This window comes from Taeniopygia guttata, chromosome 20 (genome assembly GCF_048771995.1).
Source record: "Taeniopygia guttata chromosome 20, bTaeGut7.mat, whole genome shotgun sequence".
NCBI lineage: Eukaryota > Metazoa > Chordata > Aves > Passeriformes > Estrildidae > Taeniopygia > Taeniopygia guttata.
The window spans coordinates 936,152-951,187 of record NC_133045.1 but is presented as its reverse complement, the minus strand read 5'-3'; the positions used below and the strand labels follow the sequence as shown (position 1 = coordinate 951,187).

General features: G+C 49.9%; 1 protein-coding gene across 18 annotated transcripts in view; it reads right to left on the bottom strand.

Annotated features, from left to right (window-relative positions):
- Window positions 1-15,036, bottom strand: part of CHD6 (chromodomain helicase DNA binding protein 6) — a 99,014-nt gene that overhangs the window by 63,589 nt on the left and 20,389 nt on the right. For 8 of the 18 annotated variants that reach the window (XM_072917115.1, XM_072917120.1, XM_072917126.1 and 5 more), the window contains exon 1: window positions 3,192-3,324. The exons of 9 other annotated variants lie outside the window; for them this stretch is intronic. In XM_072917115.1, the coding sequence (XP_072773216.1) occupies window positions 3,192-3,324 (133 nt within the window). Of the gene's footprint in view, window positions 1-3,191; window positions 3,327-15,036 lie in introns of those variants that run through there. One more of the 18 variants, XM_072917125.1, reaches the window with a different exon arrangement.

The following is a 15,036-nucleotide window of genomic DNA, read 5'->3' as shown; positions in this document are numbered from 1 at the left end:
TGGTGTGGTTGTTTTCACTTCAGGACCAATAGAATTGGTTCTCACGAAGCTCTGTATAAAAGAGTGGTGCATTTTGAATAAACCGGAGTTCTACTCTCACAGCCTTCTGAGTCAGAGTCTCCTCACTCCTGTCCTGCCTCAACAGCGACACATCACATCATGGTTTATGATTAAAACCTTGGCCTTGGCTGGCAGGGAAAGTACGCCAACAAACCCAGATGTTTTTGTGCTAAAAGTGAAAGCAGGTCACTTTGACTAGCTGCTTTGGCTTTGCAGCAGCTGGACCCCTTTCCTTTGAGGTAGACATGGAAGCCTTATCCGGAAAAGGCTCTCCAAGTCCCTGTTGTGAAAAGGGGGCTCCTCAGACCCTGGATGATGACAAAGCATATAGGCATTTGTGAGTTTCACCTTGTTAATTTCATTCAAAAGTACATGTTTTGTTACGTTGAATTATATTCCTGTTAAATTGTAAAAACAAATAAAGGGGGGTTTGGGGTGGATGTAGACACCCCCCCCCCCCTTAAAAGTCTTGGGTATTCTCATGTTTTTCAATCAAGTCATAATATGACCTAGCAAGCCAACAGTTTGTCAGAGGCAGAAGGTTATCAACAATGGTAAAACAATCTACCCATCACCTTACTTGAACCCCAAGACTCAAGCATTTGGGAAACATCAGTGGCAAAAGGATGTGTGTTTTTAATTGAGATGGTTTTGAGTTGAATAGTTTCTTGTTTGTAGTGTAAAGTTGCAATTTGTAAATATATTTAAAGATGTGAAGACTGAAGGATATTAATTATTTAAGGACATGAATCGCAAATCCAACTAAGACAAATTGTTTCTCCTATTAGTTTGTTTTCTCACAGTTCTAAAGTTGAAATGTTCCTTTTTGCAGAGTTAAATTGTAAAATTGTAACTTCTAAGTAACGAGCCTGCAGCATTTTATTTTGAAAACTTGCATTGCTGGTAATCCTGTTTGACAGCTCCTGAATATGAATGCTACATCTCCAATGATACTTAGGATACATCGCTGTTGGGAGGGGCTGGGCTTGTCCAGTTGGGTGGAACCATGCGTGTCATCATGCTGTCTTGCCATCCTGTCTGCAGAAGGACCTTGAAGAAGGATGGCAATGAGTATTTTGCATTTTTAAACAGAAAGGGGGAACTGTGACAGCTACAGCTGGCCTGAAGTTGCACAGATAAATTGGCCATAACAAACACCAACTCAATCAGACTAAGCTCGTTAGAGAATAGAAGCAAACAAGTCATCAGGAATCGTAACGATAGGTCATAATCAAATTCAAACAGGAACCCCAGCTAATCCCATTTAATTATGAATGCAGACATATCGTTGGCCAGTGAGCTGGGTGGTGTTAAGATGCCAACCAAGCAGGTGTATAAGCATAAGAAAGTTTGAAGCCCCTATAAACGGGGGTGCCCAACAATGAACTTTGGCTGTTGTCGCGTGAACTTTGGTGTGTTCTGAGGTGTGCCTGTCTCCAAACCACCTACACCTTGACACATCTCTGGGGCAAACAGGCTCCCTGCAACAGTGGCTGTGGTCCAGCCCGGCCAGCAGAACTTTTCAGCCAGTGTCTGCAATGGCCTCAGCTCCCAGGCACCGCCAGAGCTGCTAAACCCAAACACAGAGAAACAGCGCCCAGCCCCCCTTCCAGGCTTCATGCACTCTTAGAACCAGGTTAGATGGTGAGCTGACACACACCTGCCCAGCCCTGATTTCTCTCAACACTGCCAGATGCAGGAGAAAGCCGGCTTCACTGCCTCCCTCCCACCAGTGTTGTGGTGGCAGGAAGGCCAGGAGCAGCCCGGCCACATGCAGGGTCAACATCAGAAACAGTGTCAATCTTGGGTGGATGGGGCATTGCTGCAGCTCCTCAGGATAAACATGCTGTGACAGTCAAGGGGGCAGGATGAGGTCTCAGTCTGCGCCCTCCCCACTGCTGCTCTAGCCATAGCACACTCAACAGAGCTGTCAGCAGTAGATGCTTTTTGCGCAGTCAACCGCTGGCAGTTGTCCGCTCCACAGTACCAGCAACAGGTGCCAAAGACCTCAAAAGTATTTGATAAGTTTTTTAAGATAGAAATCCCAAAAACACCTGCCTCTCCTTTACTGCCAGTACCATGCAGACCCCACTCCATGTGGGTGAGCTGTCAGGCTCACTAGCACAAGGACACAGTTTGCAATGCTGTCACCCACAGGCCAGCCCCAGTGACCCTCCCTGTACCCACACTGTCTCTCCCTCCCCAGCAGGAACACCAAAACTCAACAGGTACTACAGGTGGGCAGTGCTCAGGGCAGCATGAGGTGACCAATTGTGCATGGTGATGCTGCTCCACGGCTCATGTCACCCTACGGAAAAGAAGAGGCAAAGACTGCTAACTCTGATCCTGGCTACATGGCACAGGCCAGGCCATCCTGGCCCACATCTAAGTCAAGCTAGGTGGGAACAAGGAAAGGCACCCAGTGCCCCAACATGAGGCAGGAGTTTCATGGCATCTGTGAACAGAATGACACAGGACTTTTTCTCATTACGAAGTGTTCTGGAGATGGTTTATTATCCTATATAATTTTTGGTTTGCTCTTTTTTTTTCTGACCCCACCCCCATTCTCCCTGGCTCCAGGACTACCACCATGAATGGGAGCCAGGTCAGGGCTACCAGAGGGAGCTAGGGGCAAGGTGAGGAGCGCTTCTTCCCTTTTCCACATAGGCTGTTTGACTAACATCACAGCTGGTGTCTCTGACCAAAAATCCTGCTATTTCGTTTGGGGTTTTTTTGTGGGGTTGTTGTGGTTTTTCTTGGTTTTTTTGTTGTTTTTTTTTTTTTTACTTTGGCACTGTGAGTGGACTTGCTGGCTTGCTTTTTCTGCTGCTCTGCTGTGGGAAGCCGGGAGCCAATACATGCAGCACCAGGACATGGGAACACCCTTGTACACCCTTGTTTCCCTGCTGAGGTCTGCCCCACTGTGCAGTCCAGACCTAGGGAACAGCCAGTGCGGCTGACAAATCCCCCAGAGCCTCTCTCCTGCCCTGCTCAGGAGCCAGGCTGCTGCTGCCCAGCACCCCCCAAGGTGCCCCTGCTACTGCTCTGGGCTTTTTTGCTACACTTTTTACCCCTGGGAGGTCCCACAGTCCGGCTACAGCTGCAGAGCTTCTGCTACCTCTTCTTGTTACCTCTGGGTGAGCCCGCCCTGCTGTTCCAGCTGCTCCCGAGGTTCCTGCTGCAGCCGGAGGTGCAGCGGGCCCGGCTGTCCCTGAGGGCTCCAAAGGAACCCCTTCTCCATCCCTTCCGCCGGCCCGCCGCCATTGCCGTGCGCAGAGAGGCGGCCGAGCCGCGCCACAGCGCCCCCTGCAGCCGCGGGGGAAGCATCGCCCCCGCCCTGCCCGGCAGCCAGCGGCGCCCCTGCTGGCTGTGCCCGGAACTGCGCCGCGGGGGAAGGGCCTGAGCCGGGACAAGGCCGCGCCGGGTCTGTGTGGGGGAGAGGGCAGGGTAGGCTTCCACAATTTCAATATCTAGCATTTATTCAACTTTTTTTCTTCTTCTTCTTCTGCACCTTGCAGATACCCTTTTTTTTATTTTGTTAATAAACAGGTTTTTTTCCCGTTTCACCACCTAGCATCCATTTCTCTCACTGGCAGAAGAAAAGGGGTTACTGAAGCCCTTTCTCTTCAGAGGAAATGTTCATTCCAGGACATTTTCTCCTGAAATTTGTCTCAAAACAGAGACACTAAGCCTGTCCTGTACAGCCCCTGGACTGCTGCAAATGTGTTCCAGAAGGACCCAGAAAATACACCACTAGGTCAAGCTAGAACACACATGCAGCTGCAATAGATCTGCTCTCCAGGAAGGACCACACAGCAATTTCAGACCAAGTAGGTCCAACAGCTCAGAACAATCCTGCTGGGCTCCAAGAGGGAGCAGTCCCATCCCAAGCAGCCAGATGTGTAGGAGACCCAGATTTGGTTCATTTTTCACCACTCCTGTGCTACAGGAGGCTCCAATGTGCTCAGCTTACCCCTCCCTGCCAGCAGCACATGAACACACTGCTCTTCCCCCACCTGCCTCAGCTGGCCCCCAGCAAGCCCTGTCACCATCCACTCAGCTGAGCTGCTCCTACCCCAACTCTAACTTCCAAGCCCTTCCCTCACAGGTTTTAGCAACACCAAATCATAGAATATGCTGAGTTGGATCGGACCCATCAGGATCACCAAGTCCAACTCCTGGCCCTGCACACGTTGCCCCAAGAATCCCATCGTGCACTGGAACGTGTTGTTAAATACTTCTTGAAATCAGACAGGCTTGGTGCTGTGACCACTTCCCTGGGGAGCCTGTTTGAGTGTTCAATCAATTTTCTGCTGGAGTAACCCAGAAGACAGATCTGGGACACCCCAGCTCTTGTGGGAAGTAGCACTCTCTTCCTGCTCTCAGTTTTCATTCCATCATCAAAAGGCTGTCAAGTCCCTCAGAGCCCTGGCAAGGCATTGGGATGCCTTCTGTACTCAATGAGGTTTCCCCACTACTGCCTTGCCCCAAAGAATCACTCCGTGACACTTAATTACCTGGCACACCCCAAGGATTTTTGCAGGCCAACCAACCTGCTGCTTCCAGAGCCAGAGCAGAACTTAACACCACCCAAACAAGTTCTAAGCTGTCGGCTGAGCCTTGGCACCTAGTATTACAACTCTAAGGTGCCTGTGCATGTCTCCAGCTGATACAGCTGTTGTGACAGCGCCAGGACAGAATCTAGCATCACAGGACTCTCCCATTGCAGGAAAGCAGGACACTGGTAGCATCGATCTGCACTGCTCTGGGAACCACTGCATCTCACCAGTTTAGCTCTGTCCACCTTCAAGGCCTGGGGAAGGGCCACCACCAGCCCAGAGAGACTGGTGGCATCTGTAGCCCTCTGCTCCTATCCAGCAGACCCAAGGTCCCACATGGAGCACACAGGAGGTTTCATTGAGACCCAAGAGATACCAGGGAAGGAGAAAGGCTCAGACATTGTCTGTACAGCAGCAAAACTTCTGGCAAGATAAGGTCAACATAAATACCTTGCTATGAGTTCCTTGTCATGGGGCTGGACCAGGCTGGAAGTCTTTTGTTGCGTGGCCCACAAGCGGCCTATCACTCAACTCTAGGTTTTCAGGACACTTATTTTTTTTAAAATAAAGAATCAAATAAAAAACCATATATTGTGCATAACACACATTGAGTGGCCTAGGCCCCAGCATACTCATTGCCTTTTGTACAGTGTTAGCTCAGGCAGCTGCAGCAGCTGAATGAGGGCTGGAGGATGCCCAGACATTTAGTGCTGTAGGGAGCGGCTCTGCTTCGCTGCCTCCAGAGCCCAGCAAAGGGCTGCAGGGCCCTGCTGCCACCAGCCCTGGTGCTGTCCCACAGCCCTGGCCCCTGCTCCTATGGGCTGCTGCTCTGGCACCACCCCACCTGCTCCTTCCCAGGCACCCAGCACCCAGGTAGGGCAGGATCCCAAGGCGGTGGCACCGGGCTGGCAGGACAAAGGCTGCGGGCAGGGAAGCGCAGCCAGTGCCAGGAGCCAGCTGCCCACAGGAACGACCTTTGGCCGTGCTTCACGAACCTCAGCAGCAGGAGACCAAGCACAGCTTCTTCACCGGGAGATAGGGAACAGGCAGCTGGGCTCTGACACATGTCCAGTGCTCCTAAGAGTTGCTGTGAGGGACAGGGACGTTCCTGGGCTCTCCAGCAGAAAGGAAAGCCAGCCCCCTGCTGCCAAAGCAGCCCTCTGCCTGTGGCCTGAAATTCTTCTTCCCAGGTGTACTGGTTTTGCATGGCCTGGTTTTAGGTAGCAGGGGTGCCACAGAAGCTGCTTGGAAGCCTCCAACATGCCTGGCAGAGCCAGTTCCTGATGGCTCTGAAGATGGACATGTTGCTGGCCAAAGCTGGCCTAATTTGAGAGGTTGGTAACGCCTCTGTGATAACAGATTTAAGAAGAAAATCAAAACAAGTTGCACAGTTTTTTCTTTCAGTCTGAGAAGAGAAAGAGGTGAGAACATGTGAGGGAAACAACATGGTGACACCAAGGTCAGTGGATGAGGAGGGGGAGGAGATGCTCCAGGTGCCAGTCAAGGTTCCTCTGCAGGCTGTGGTGAGGACCACACTGAAGCAGCTGTGCCCCTGCAGCCCATGGGGATTCACAGAGGATCCAGAGCTCCACCCATAGCCCGTGGGGGAGATGCTCATGCTGGAGTGGGTGGATGCCTGGAGGAGGCTGTGATCCAGTGGGAGACCTGGTAGAGAGAGAGAGAGGGCCCCTGCTTCCAGGCTGGAGCAGCCTGTCCTTGGGGGACTGCACCCTGTGGACGAGTGACCCATGCTGCAGCAGTTTTGGGAGGACTGTGTGCCCGAGGGAGGAGCTCACCTTGCAGCAGTTTTGGGCAGACTGCTGCTCGTGAGATTGGTACATCACACTGGAGAAATTCAGAGAGAACTGTCTCCCATGGGATGGACCCCACCGTCTCACACAGAAACAACTTCTCTCCCTGAGCAGTGGAAGAAAACCTTGAGTGATGAACTGACTGAACCCCCACACCCTGTTTCCCTGCACAGCCGGTGGAAAGAAGGGAGGGATTGAGGGAAGAAAAGGTATTTTAAGGGCTTATTTTACTTTTCATTATCCTCCTCTGACTCTGTTAGTAATAAATTCACTTTGCAACTTTAAGTTGAGCCTGTTTTGCCCTTGAAGTATTTCTCATGCTCCTTATCTCAACTCATAAACCAGTTGTTAATTTTTTTCTCTCTTCTGCCCAGCTGTGGCAGGAGAGGGTGAGCAAGCGGCTGTTGTGGGTGCCTGGTGTTGGACCAGTATCACACCCACTGTACACTCCTGTCTTCCCACAGAACTGGAGCCATATCTCTAGATAAAATAATGTTGGGATATCAGTTAGATCCAGAGGCGACAGTTTAACCTCAAGACTTGCTTAGTCTGCTCAAGGATAGGAAGGCTCTACAGAGACACCTGGACAGACTCAATCAACAGGCTGAGGACAACTGCGTGAGGTTCAGTAAGGTGAAGTATCAGGTCACAGCAACCCCGTGCAGTTCCAGGCTGGGAGAGGAGTGGCTTGAGAACCATTAGGCAGAAAGGGTCCCAGCAGTGTGCACAGGTAGCCAAGGAGGCCAACGGGAAGAATAGTGTGGCCAGCAGGACTAGGAAAGTGACCAATGCCCTGTACTTGGCACTGGTGAGGCACCTTGAGTACTATGTTCTATTTTGGGCCCCTCAATTCAAAAGGGGACAAAAGGACATTTTGGTCCTGGACCATTTCCAGCAAAGGGCAACATGGCTTGTGAGGGGTCTATAAAAAATGCTTTGGCAGGAACAGCTGAGGGAGCTGGGTTTGTTCAGTCTTGAAAAGAGAAGGCTCATAGGGGAACTCATAGTTCCCTCCAAGTCACTGACAGAAGGTTGTAGTGAGGTGGGGGCTGGTCTCTTTTGCTGTGCCTGCTGTGAGAGAACAAGAGTAAATGGCCTTAAGTTGAGACAGAGGAGATTCAAGTTAGATATTAGAAGAAAATCTTTCACTGTTAGGGTGGTCAGGAACCAGAATAAGTTGCCAGGGAGTTGGAGTCACCACCCCAAGAAGTAAGAAGGAAGGGGCTAGATCGGACACTGGGTGATGTCGTTTAGGGGTTACAGTGGTAGTGCTGGGTGGGCAATCGGACTTGATGATCTTAAACATCTCTTTCAACTTTGATGATTCAATGATTCTAACCAGGATATCCACTCTGACCATGTCCAAACTCTTCCAAATGCAAGAAAAGGCCCTCCAAAGCCTCTACAGGTGTCAAGAGAAAGCCCTTTGTCTCCTATTTGCATATAGAGCTGGTCACAGAGAGGGCACCTCGAGAGGATGGCCCCAGGTCCTTGTGGGGCCCGGTTCCAGTTCCCAGGATGACATGCCATTCCAGTGTGTGGAAGGTTCCTCTGAACTGTGCTGGCAGGGGCCAGAGTCACTGCAGCCAGCCATGACCCCAGACACCAGGGAACCTGTGGCATTTAACATACTGTACTATTCATAATGCTCAGTTGGTTGAAGCACGGTGTTAATAACACCAAGGTTGTGGGTCCAACCCCCATATGGGCCATTCATTTAAGGGCTGGACTCAATGATCCTTGTAGGTTCCTTTCAACTCAGAATATTCTGTGATTCTGTGATAATCCTGTGGAGCAAGTATCTCTTCCCAGCATCTCCTAGGGGTCAAGCTGAACAGGAGGAAAGGGACACAATCATATCTGCCTGGTGCTGATGTGCTTTTGCCTGCTGTATCTAGAGCATCCTGCCTGGCCTCAGAACCAGGAACTTGTCCATCATCCTAAAGGGATGCACACCACCTGCTAAGGAACAGGAGCACCACTGCACTGCTACGCAGATATATATGCACAGAGAACCCACTTAACAATCTATTTCCATACTAATTAAGGATTTGCAGATTAAAGAGGAACTCTAATCTCAAATGAGACAGCCCAATTTTCTAAATAAGCTTATGGTTTTCATACAGAGATCAACATGTTCTCACCAGCACATCATTCAAGCACTGCAGGCTTACCGCCATGGTCACAAGTGGGGAGTTTTCATTCTCCATGCTTTATGTCTTTATGCTTTTTTACACCTTTTAACTGATGTGTGCCCCACCCCCATGCTGCCAGCCTGCAACACTCCTGCACCACACAGGCATCAAGCACTTTCAGCAGCCAAGGACAAGTCCTCCATGAGGTCATGGCACAACCTCCTCAGCAAGCTCCTAGTGCCAGGCACCATGCACACATGGTGAGCACACCAACACTTCACATGCTGGCAGGCTGACCACACACTAGGAACTGTCTTGCTACATTTCAAGACATGAGCAGAGCAGTGCTGAAAGCTGTGCTTTGTCCCTCTCCGTGAGCAGCCCAAGTTGCTGTGGCACAGCCTCTGCACAGCATCTGCTGCTAGCAATGACGTTTTCAGTTACACAATTTGAGGCACTTTAGGTTAGTATCCTCCTCCCTTGGATTTATTTTTATTGTTCTGAAAGCACAAGCCATCCTGACACCAGACTGAGTCCACATCATGCCACTATATCCTTTTGCTCTTGCTTGGGCTACTCCAGGAGTCACAACATCTGTGCAGAAGCCAAGAGCATCATCAGAAATTTCACAACTGAGCCAACACCAATCTAAGACTAAGCACTGACCATGTGTTCTCCCTCTTCTACCAGCCTTCCCATATGAGTGGCCAAAGTCTCCTCTGCAGCTGGAGGACTGATTTTCCCGGTTCAAAAGCTGAGGCTCACTAACAAAGGCTACCAGTATCCTCTGGCCATGCACAGTACTCCAGCCATGCAGCCCCAACACCAGTACCACGAGCACACTGTGAAAGCAATCACAGCTTCCTGGGAGGAGTGATCCTCTATCTCATCTGTACACACAGTTCCATCCAGCACACGTCCTGCAGAGTGGTTCACCTCTGTTTTCCCTCAGAAATGGGAGATCTTCTCAATATGATCTTCAGAGAAAAATGGGCACTGAAAATGAGCTGAGAGCAAAGGCACAGAGAAGCCATAGTGGCTGTGACTAGTCAGCCTGTACAGGGACAAGATCTCCAGGGCCTGAGAAGAACTTTTAACAGGCATTGCAGAAACACGCTTGCCAAGTCGGCGAGAGGAGGTCAGCATATGAAGAAAAAGGAATAAAGCTCTAGAGTGGTAACAGGGATAACAGGGTAACAGGGATATGTACCCAAAGGCATGTGCGAACTACTCCTCTCAGCCTGGCTTAGCCACAGTGCTTGCAGGACATCCAAGCTGGAGCCTTGGGAGTGCAGAGCCTCGGTCAGGGTGTGCTGCCCAGCACCCTGCATGGTATTAACTCATCCACTTAAAGCAGAGATGAAGGAACACAACATTTGGAAGCCACAGCACTTGGGAGGTAGCAATGCCTTCTGGAACTGTCACAGACAGCTGCGAGCAGCCCAAGGACTGTCCAGGACAAAGCCATCACAGATGGGCCAATGCTGAGAATGCTTTTCAAGATCACACCTGATGGAAAAACAGACTGCCGTTGCCTACATCCTATTGTATGCCAGAAGGAGAGGTGGACGCTGGCATGAAAGCCAAAGTGCTGTTCCAGACTTTCCACCATACAACATGTCTCTACACCAAGGTATCCAAGTTCCTGCTTCCTCAACACCACCGACTGAAAATCTAGCTCTGAGCAAACAAAACTTGTGCACTTACTCTCAAGGGCAACCTGACTGTGCCCAACATGTGCTGGGCAACATAAGCATAGCACCAAGGACTCAATTTGTACATGCAGCTGCTACACCGCTACTAGACCAGGAAACTTGTGCTCCAACAGTCATCCAGCAGAATGAGAGCACTCAGATGAAGCCAAGCCAGGAGATATTATGAGCACCCTTCTGCATATGGTGGGAGCAGGTATCAAGTGTATGGCACCCAAGGAGTAGCTGGATTCAGTTCAGAGCACAACGAACAGGTACTAATGCCCAGCCCAAATGCAGGATCCCGGCAAGCAGGACTCATAATTGGTAGGACTCACTTGCTCCTACAAAGTCTTGCTCTGCCCTGATACCTGCCCCTTGCTATCACTGTCCTGGGTGTCCCACAGGTTCCTTTAGCAACCCACAGCAGTGTACACTTCTGTAAACACAGCCTCACACATGCCCGGCAAGGATTTGACAGCTACACGGGCAACACATCCTTCCTGGCTCCTATAAAGCTCTGAAGCATAGAAATGAAGCAAGAGGCACTTAGACAATACCTTGACAGCATCAAACCTCCTCAAAGAGGCCAGCTCGCATGAGCTGCAGTTCTCCTCACACCATCCTCCATTGTTCTGAAACTCTATGCTCTCTTGAAATTCACTGCCCAGGTGACACCCCAGCCACAGTTCATGATTCTTCTACTCAGACAACTTCCAAAAGCCAAGCTATGGCACCGTTCAATACCAAAGCTCCTACTGGGGCTGTCCATACGTCAGACAGCAAGGTCCTGCTCCTCTGTGCATCAGAGAGCTTCTTCTCTCAGCTCTGTCCCAAGCTCCTGTGAGGGACAGTGCTGGAACAGGAAGCCTGGCTTTCTGCATCTTCCTTGCTTCTGTCTTTATTATTTTATATTGTATGTTTATTTCTATCCTGTTTAGGGGGCTAAAACAAGGAGACAGGCAGCCCCACGGAGCTAAAGCAAGAGGATGGAGGTGGTGGACCCCGGCTCTCCTGCTGCTCTGCATACTGAGGGCTGTGCTTTCAGGAAGGCCAGCCTGAGGTCAGAGAGCGCTGAAGGAGGAAAAAACCACAGTACTCACCCTTTCCACGTTCAGGAAAATCCAAAACAGAACTCCTTGGAGTGACCAGCAACTCCACATCCAAGTGCTGGCAAGGGCTAGCTGGGGAAGGCTCAGAGTAATCAGTACCATAAGGAAGATCTCCTCACCAGATCAGTTGGTCCAGCATGAGGGATGTTGGACAAACACCTCACTTCAGAGCACATTGCCAAGAGGAGGTACCCAGCCCTACCAAGAACAGCTTCCAGCCTCTTTGCTCCAATTATGCTGAGCTCCAACTGTGCTCTCCCAATGAGAAAGTATCCCTGGCCTTTTAACAAGCTTCTGGAAGCACATCCCTGACCACACTGCCTGGCCAGAGTAAGGACCAGCCCAGGAGAACATTTCACCATCCCTCTGTGAGTACGACCCAGCAGAGCTACCACAGCACCAGGCTAACCCAGCACACTTTATTCTCAGACCCACATTCACCTCAAGAGCTGAACATGTCCAAAATATCACTGTTACCATCTGATCTGAGAAGTCCTTGGGCCACAGTAGGCTTGGTGAGAGGCAGCTGTGGCAGCATCCTCTGAGCAGATCCCAGTGTCCCCATGTGCATCCACTCCAGCGTGCCCCACACAGTCACTGCCACGGTATATGAGGTTCACAGAAAAACCCCCAATGCTGCTGTGACCATGAACCTGTAAAAAGCATTTTAAAGTCACAGTGCTGGAAGCAAGAAATCTAAGACAAACTGCCACAGGACACTAAGGAATTCCTAGTATGTAATTTGCAAAAACAGTTACAATGCCAGGGTGCCTGCAACTTGTCACAGCATGGAAACAACAGCTCTTCAGGGTCCCCCTTGGCCCACAAACAGATCTCAGAGAACCTCAGACACATCCCACAGCAATCTCAAATCCACAACTCAAAGAAATTCCCTAATTTAATGTGATAAGGATATTCGTGGCCAGGTTTTGAAACTTTAAAGACAAATGAATCTCAATCAATACTCGGCAAATATTGATTAAATTTACATACAACATAGTTAGCAGCCTGTAAGAACAGCAAATAGCATTCATTATTTTGCTACTTCAATCTGGCTGGTAAGGTGCTGCAACACACACCTCCTTGCCTGCAGGCTGAGAGCAACTAGTAGGAAATCCTGATGGATCAGCTCCAGCTGGACGAAGCTCCTAAACAAATACTGAAGCTACTAAACAAATACTAATGTGTCAGCCCAATAACCTTGTGTCCAAAACTGTCAGTGTTTAAATTACCGCAGAAGAATAAATAATTTCTAATATATATCACCTTGTGTGAGAACAGTGAAGGTTGCCCAGATCCAGATCATTTGGGGAATGGCACCACAAGTGAGCCTGCACAGGCTGGGACGTGAACTGCAGGAGAGTATCCACCACAGCCAGCCCGGCACTGAGGGCTGCTAACGGAGCTCCTTCCAGAACCCAGCCTGGGTCCCCAGCCCAGGCCAGCTGTTAGCTCTGAGATCAGCTGCAGAGGATCAAATAATTGCTCTGAGAATAGGAAATACCAACTATTTTCAGTTTTCTGAGAGCGCTGTTGGGCCAAGGGAGGCAGGGTGCTGGCCACCTAGCCTGGGAGGAGGACGGCCTGACAGCTTGTTATACACTCTCATTGTTGCTTATCACAAGGAAAGGAAGAGGTTTCCAAGAAGGTTAAACTTCAGACTTGCTCTTTTGAAACCATTTTCCAGACTGCAGTTTTTATAGGAAAATATAAAATACACCAATTTTCCACTGAAGGCTCAATCCTGACTTGTCCCACCTCTCCTTGCAGAGCAGCAGGGGGCAGGTGCAAACCCTGTGCAGGGGCACGCAGCACTGCTGGCTGAGGCTCTGAGGGAGAGCATGGATCAGAGCTCATACCCCTCATCACATGCACTCAGCAATGTGCTCTTGGCTCCTCTTCCATCAGATCTTCACAGGGTACCTTTAAAAGCCACATGAAATCTCTAAAACTGTTTTACAGACTGAAAAACGATTTGTGTCCATAAAGAAGTTCCTTATGGCAGCATGAGAGGTCACCTCCAGACTCTACTGCTTCCGTGCCAGGGAAGCAGCAGGAGCATCTGCTGCGCACCTCTCCCTCTCTCCAGAAGCCTGATGTCTGGGGTGCCCATGGATTTTGCAGTGTTTCAACCACACCCTCTCACATCTCAGGAGAATACTTAAAGGGCACTGATGAAAACACTCAAAATACCCCAGTGATGGTCTAACAAGCACTATTAATTGAAATTCTGTAGGTGGGTGTTCCACAGCAATAATCCTGCCCACCAATGCTGCATGCTACTGGCAATGCCAGAATCCAAATCTGAAGCTTGGATGCAAAACTGGGAAGGAGCAGCCAGTGTGTGCTAATATCCTTCAACAGCACTGCTGACAAAAGACACAGCTGCTGGCATCCCCATGGAGCAAACAAGAAGGAAGGGGAAAAGAGAGTTAATGTTGCTCAATCCCTGTCTGACTGACTCTGAAACAGCAGTTTTCTGACATAAAAAAAAAATCCAGAAATATGCACATAAAATTTTAAGGAACCCCAGCTCAACTCTGTTCTGCAAAATCTGGCAAGCCTGGGGAACAGGTCCTCCATGTGCACAGGACAGCTGTGGGAGTGGGGCTGTAACAGCACTGCGAGGGCACAGAACACCTGGCCTGGGAGAAACCTCCCCTGGCAGCCCTTGGCTGGGCTTCAGATGTGAATTTAAGATTAGGGTTGAAGGAAAAGCCAAAATTCATAGCTTGAGAGGGGCCAGAAAGGACCCACTAGAAGAAAGTAGAGGTTGCTAAAGACCTGAGTTTGCAGACACCTTCCTGAAGAATGACCTTGGCAATAAGATTAGGGTTGGGATAATGCTAAGACAAATAAAGTCCAGAGCTGGAGCTGGAATGGGGCTGCAAAAGTACACGGCAGCTTCCAAGAATGCTGGGCTGGGAGAAAACACTGGTCGAGGTAATTGGTAGAAAACTTCTCTACAGCTTCTCAGGAAAATCAGGGCTATGGCTAATAAAAAGAAAACCCAGAAGTACAGAGGCAGCAAAGCTCACCTGAGCTAAGAAGGACTTGCATAGGGCCTCACCTAGGAAAAAGCCTTCATTTGGAAAAAGGTGGGGAGCTTAGCTAAGGCTCTGCTGGAAAATCAGCATAAGGGTCCAGAGTCTAGCACTCATGTGAGGCTGGAAAGGGATGGCAAAATGTAAAGAGGCTTGCCTGTGAAATGCTTTAGAAGGTTCCCTACAGTTCAGCTGGAAGACAGCTCACGTTGGGGTTTGGACTGAAAGGAAAGGTAACACGGCACCATGGGAGAGAAGCTGCCAAGAAGAGACCCATGTGGATCACCTTTTGCCAGGAAATGGCTGTAGACCCTTCATTATATCCCTTTCTCACAGTCCACTGGCAAACACAGGGTTAGGCTCAGAAGCAGAATGTCTACTGTTACTGCTGGAGTAAAGCTGGAAAGGGGCTGCCAAAGGCAAATGAGAGCAGCCCAGAGTCCCAGGATGAGTGAAAACTTTGGTGTGAGCCATGGGTTAGGGGGCCTTCCCTGCAGTTCTTCACAAAAAATAAGAGGCCTGAGTGAAAGTGAAAGCTTACAGCTGAGCCAGGGCTTCAAAAGCCAAGCAGGAGCTGGCAGGACAGCTGGGCTGGGTCAGTTTTCATCCAGGCAATGGCTGTGG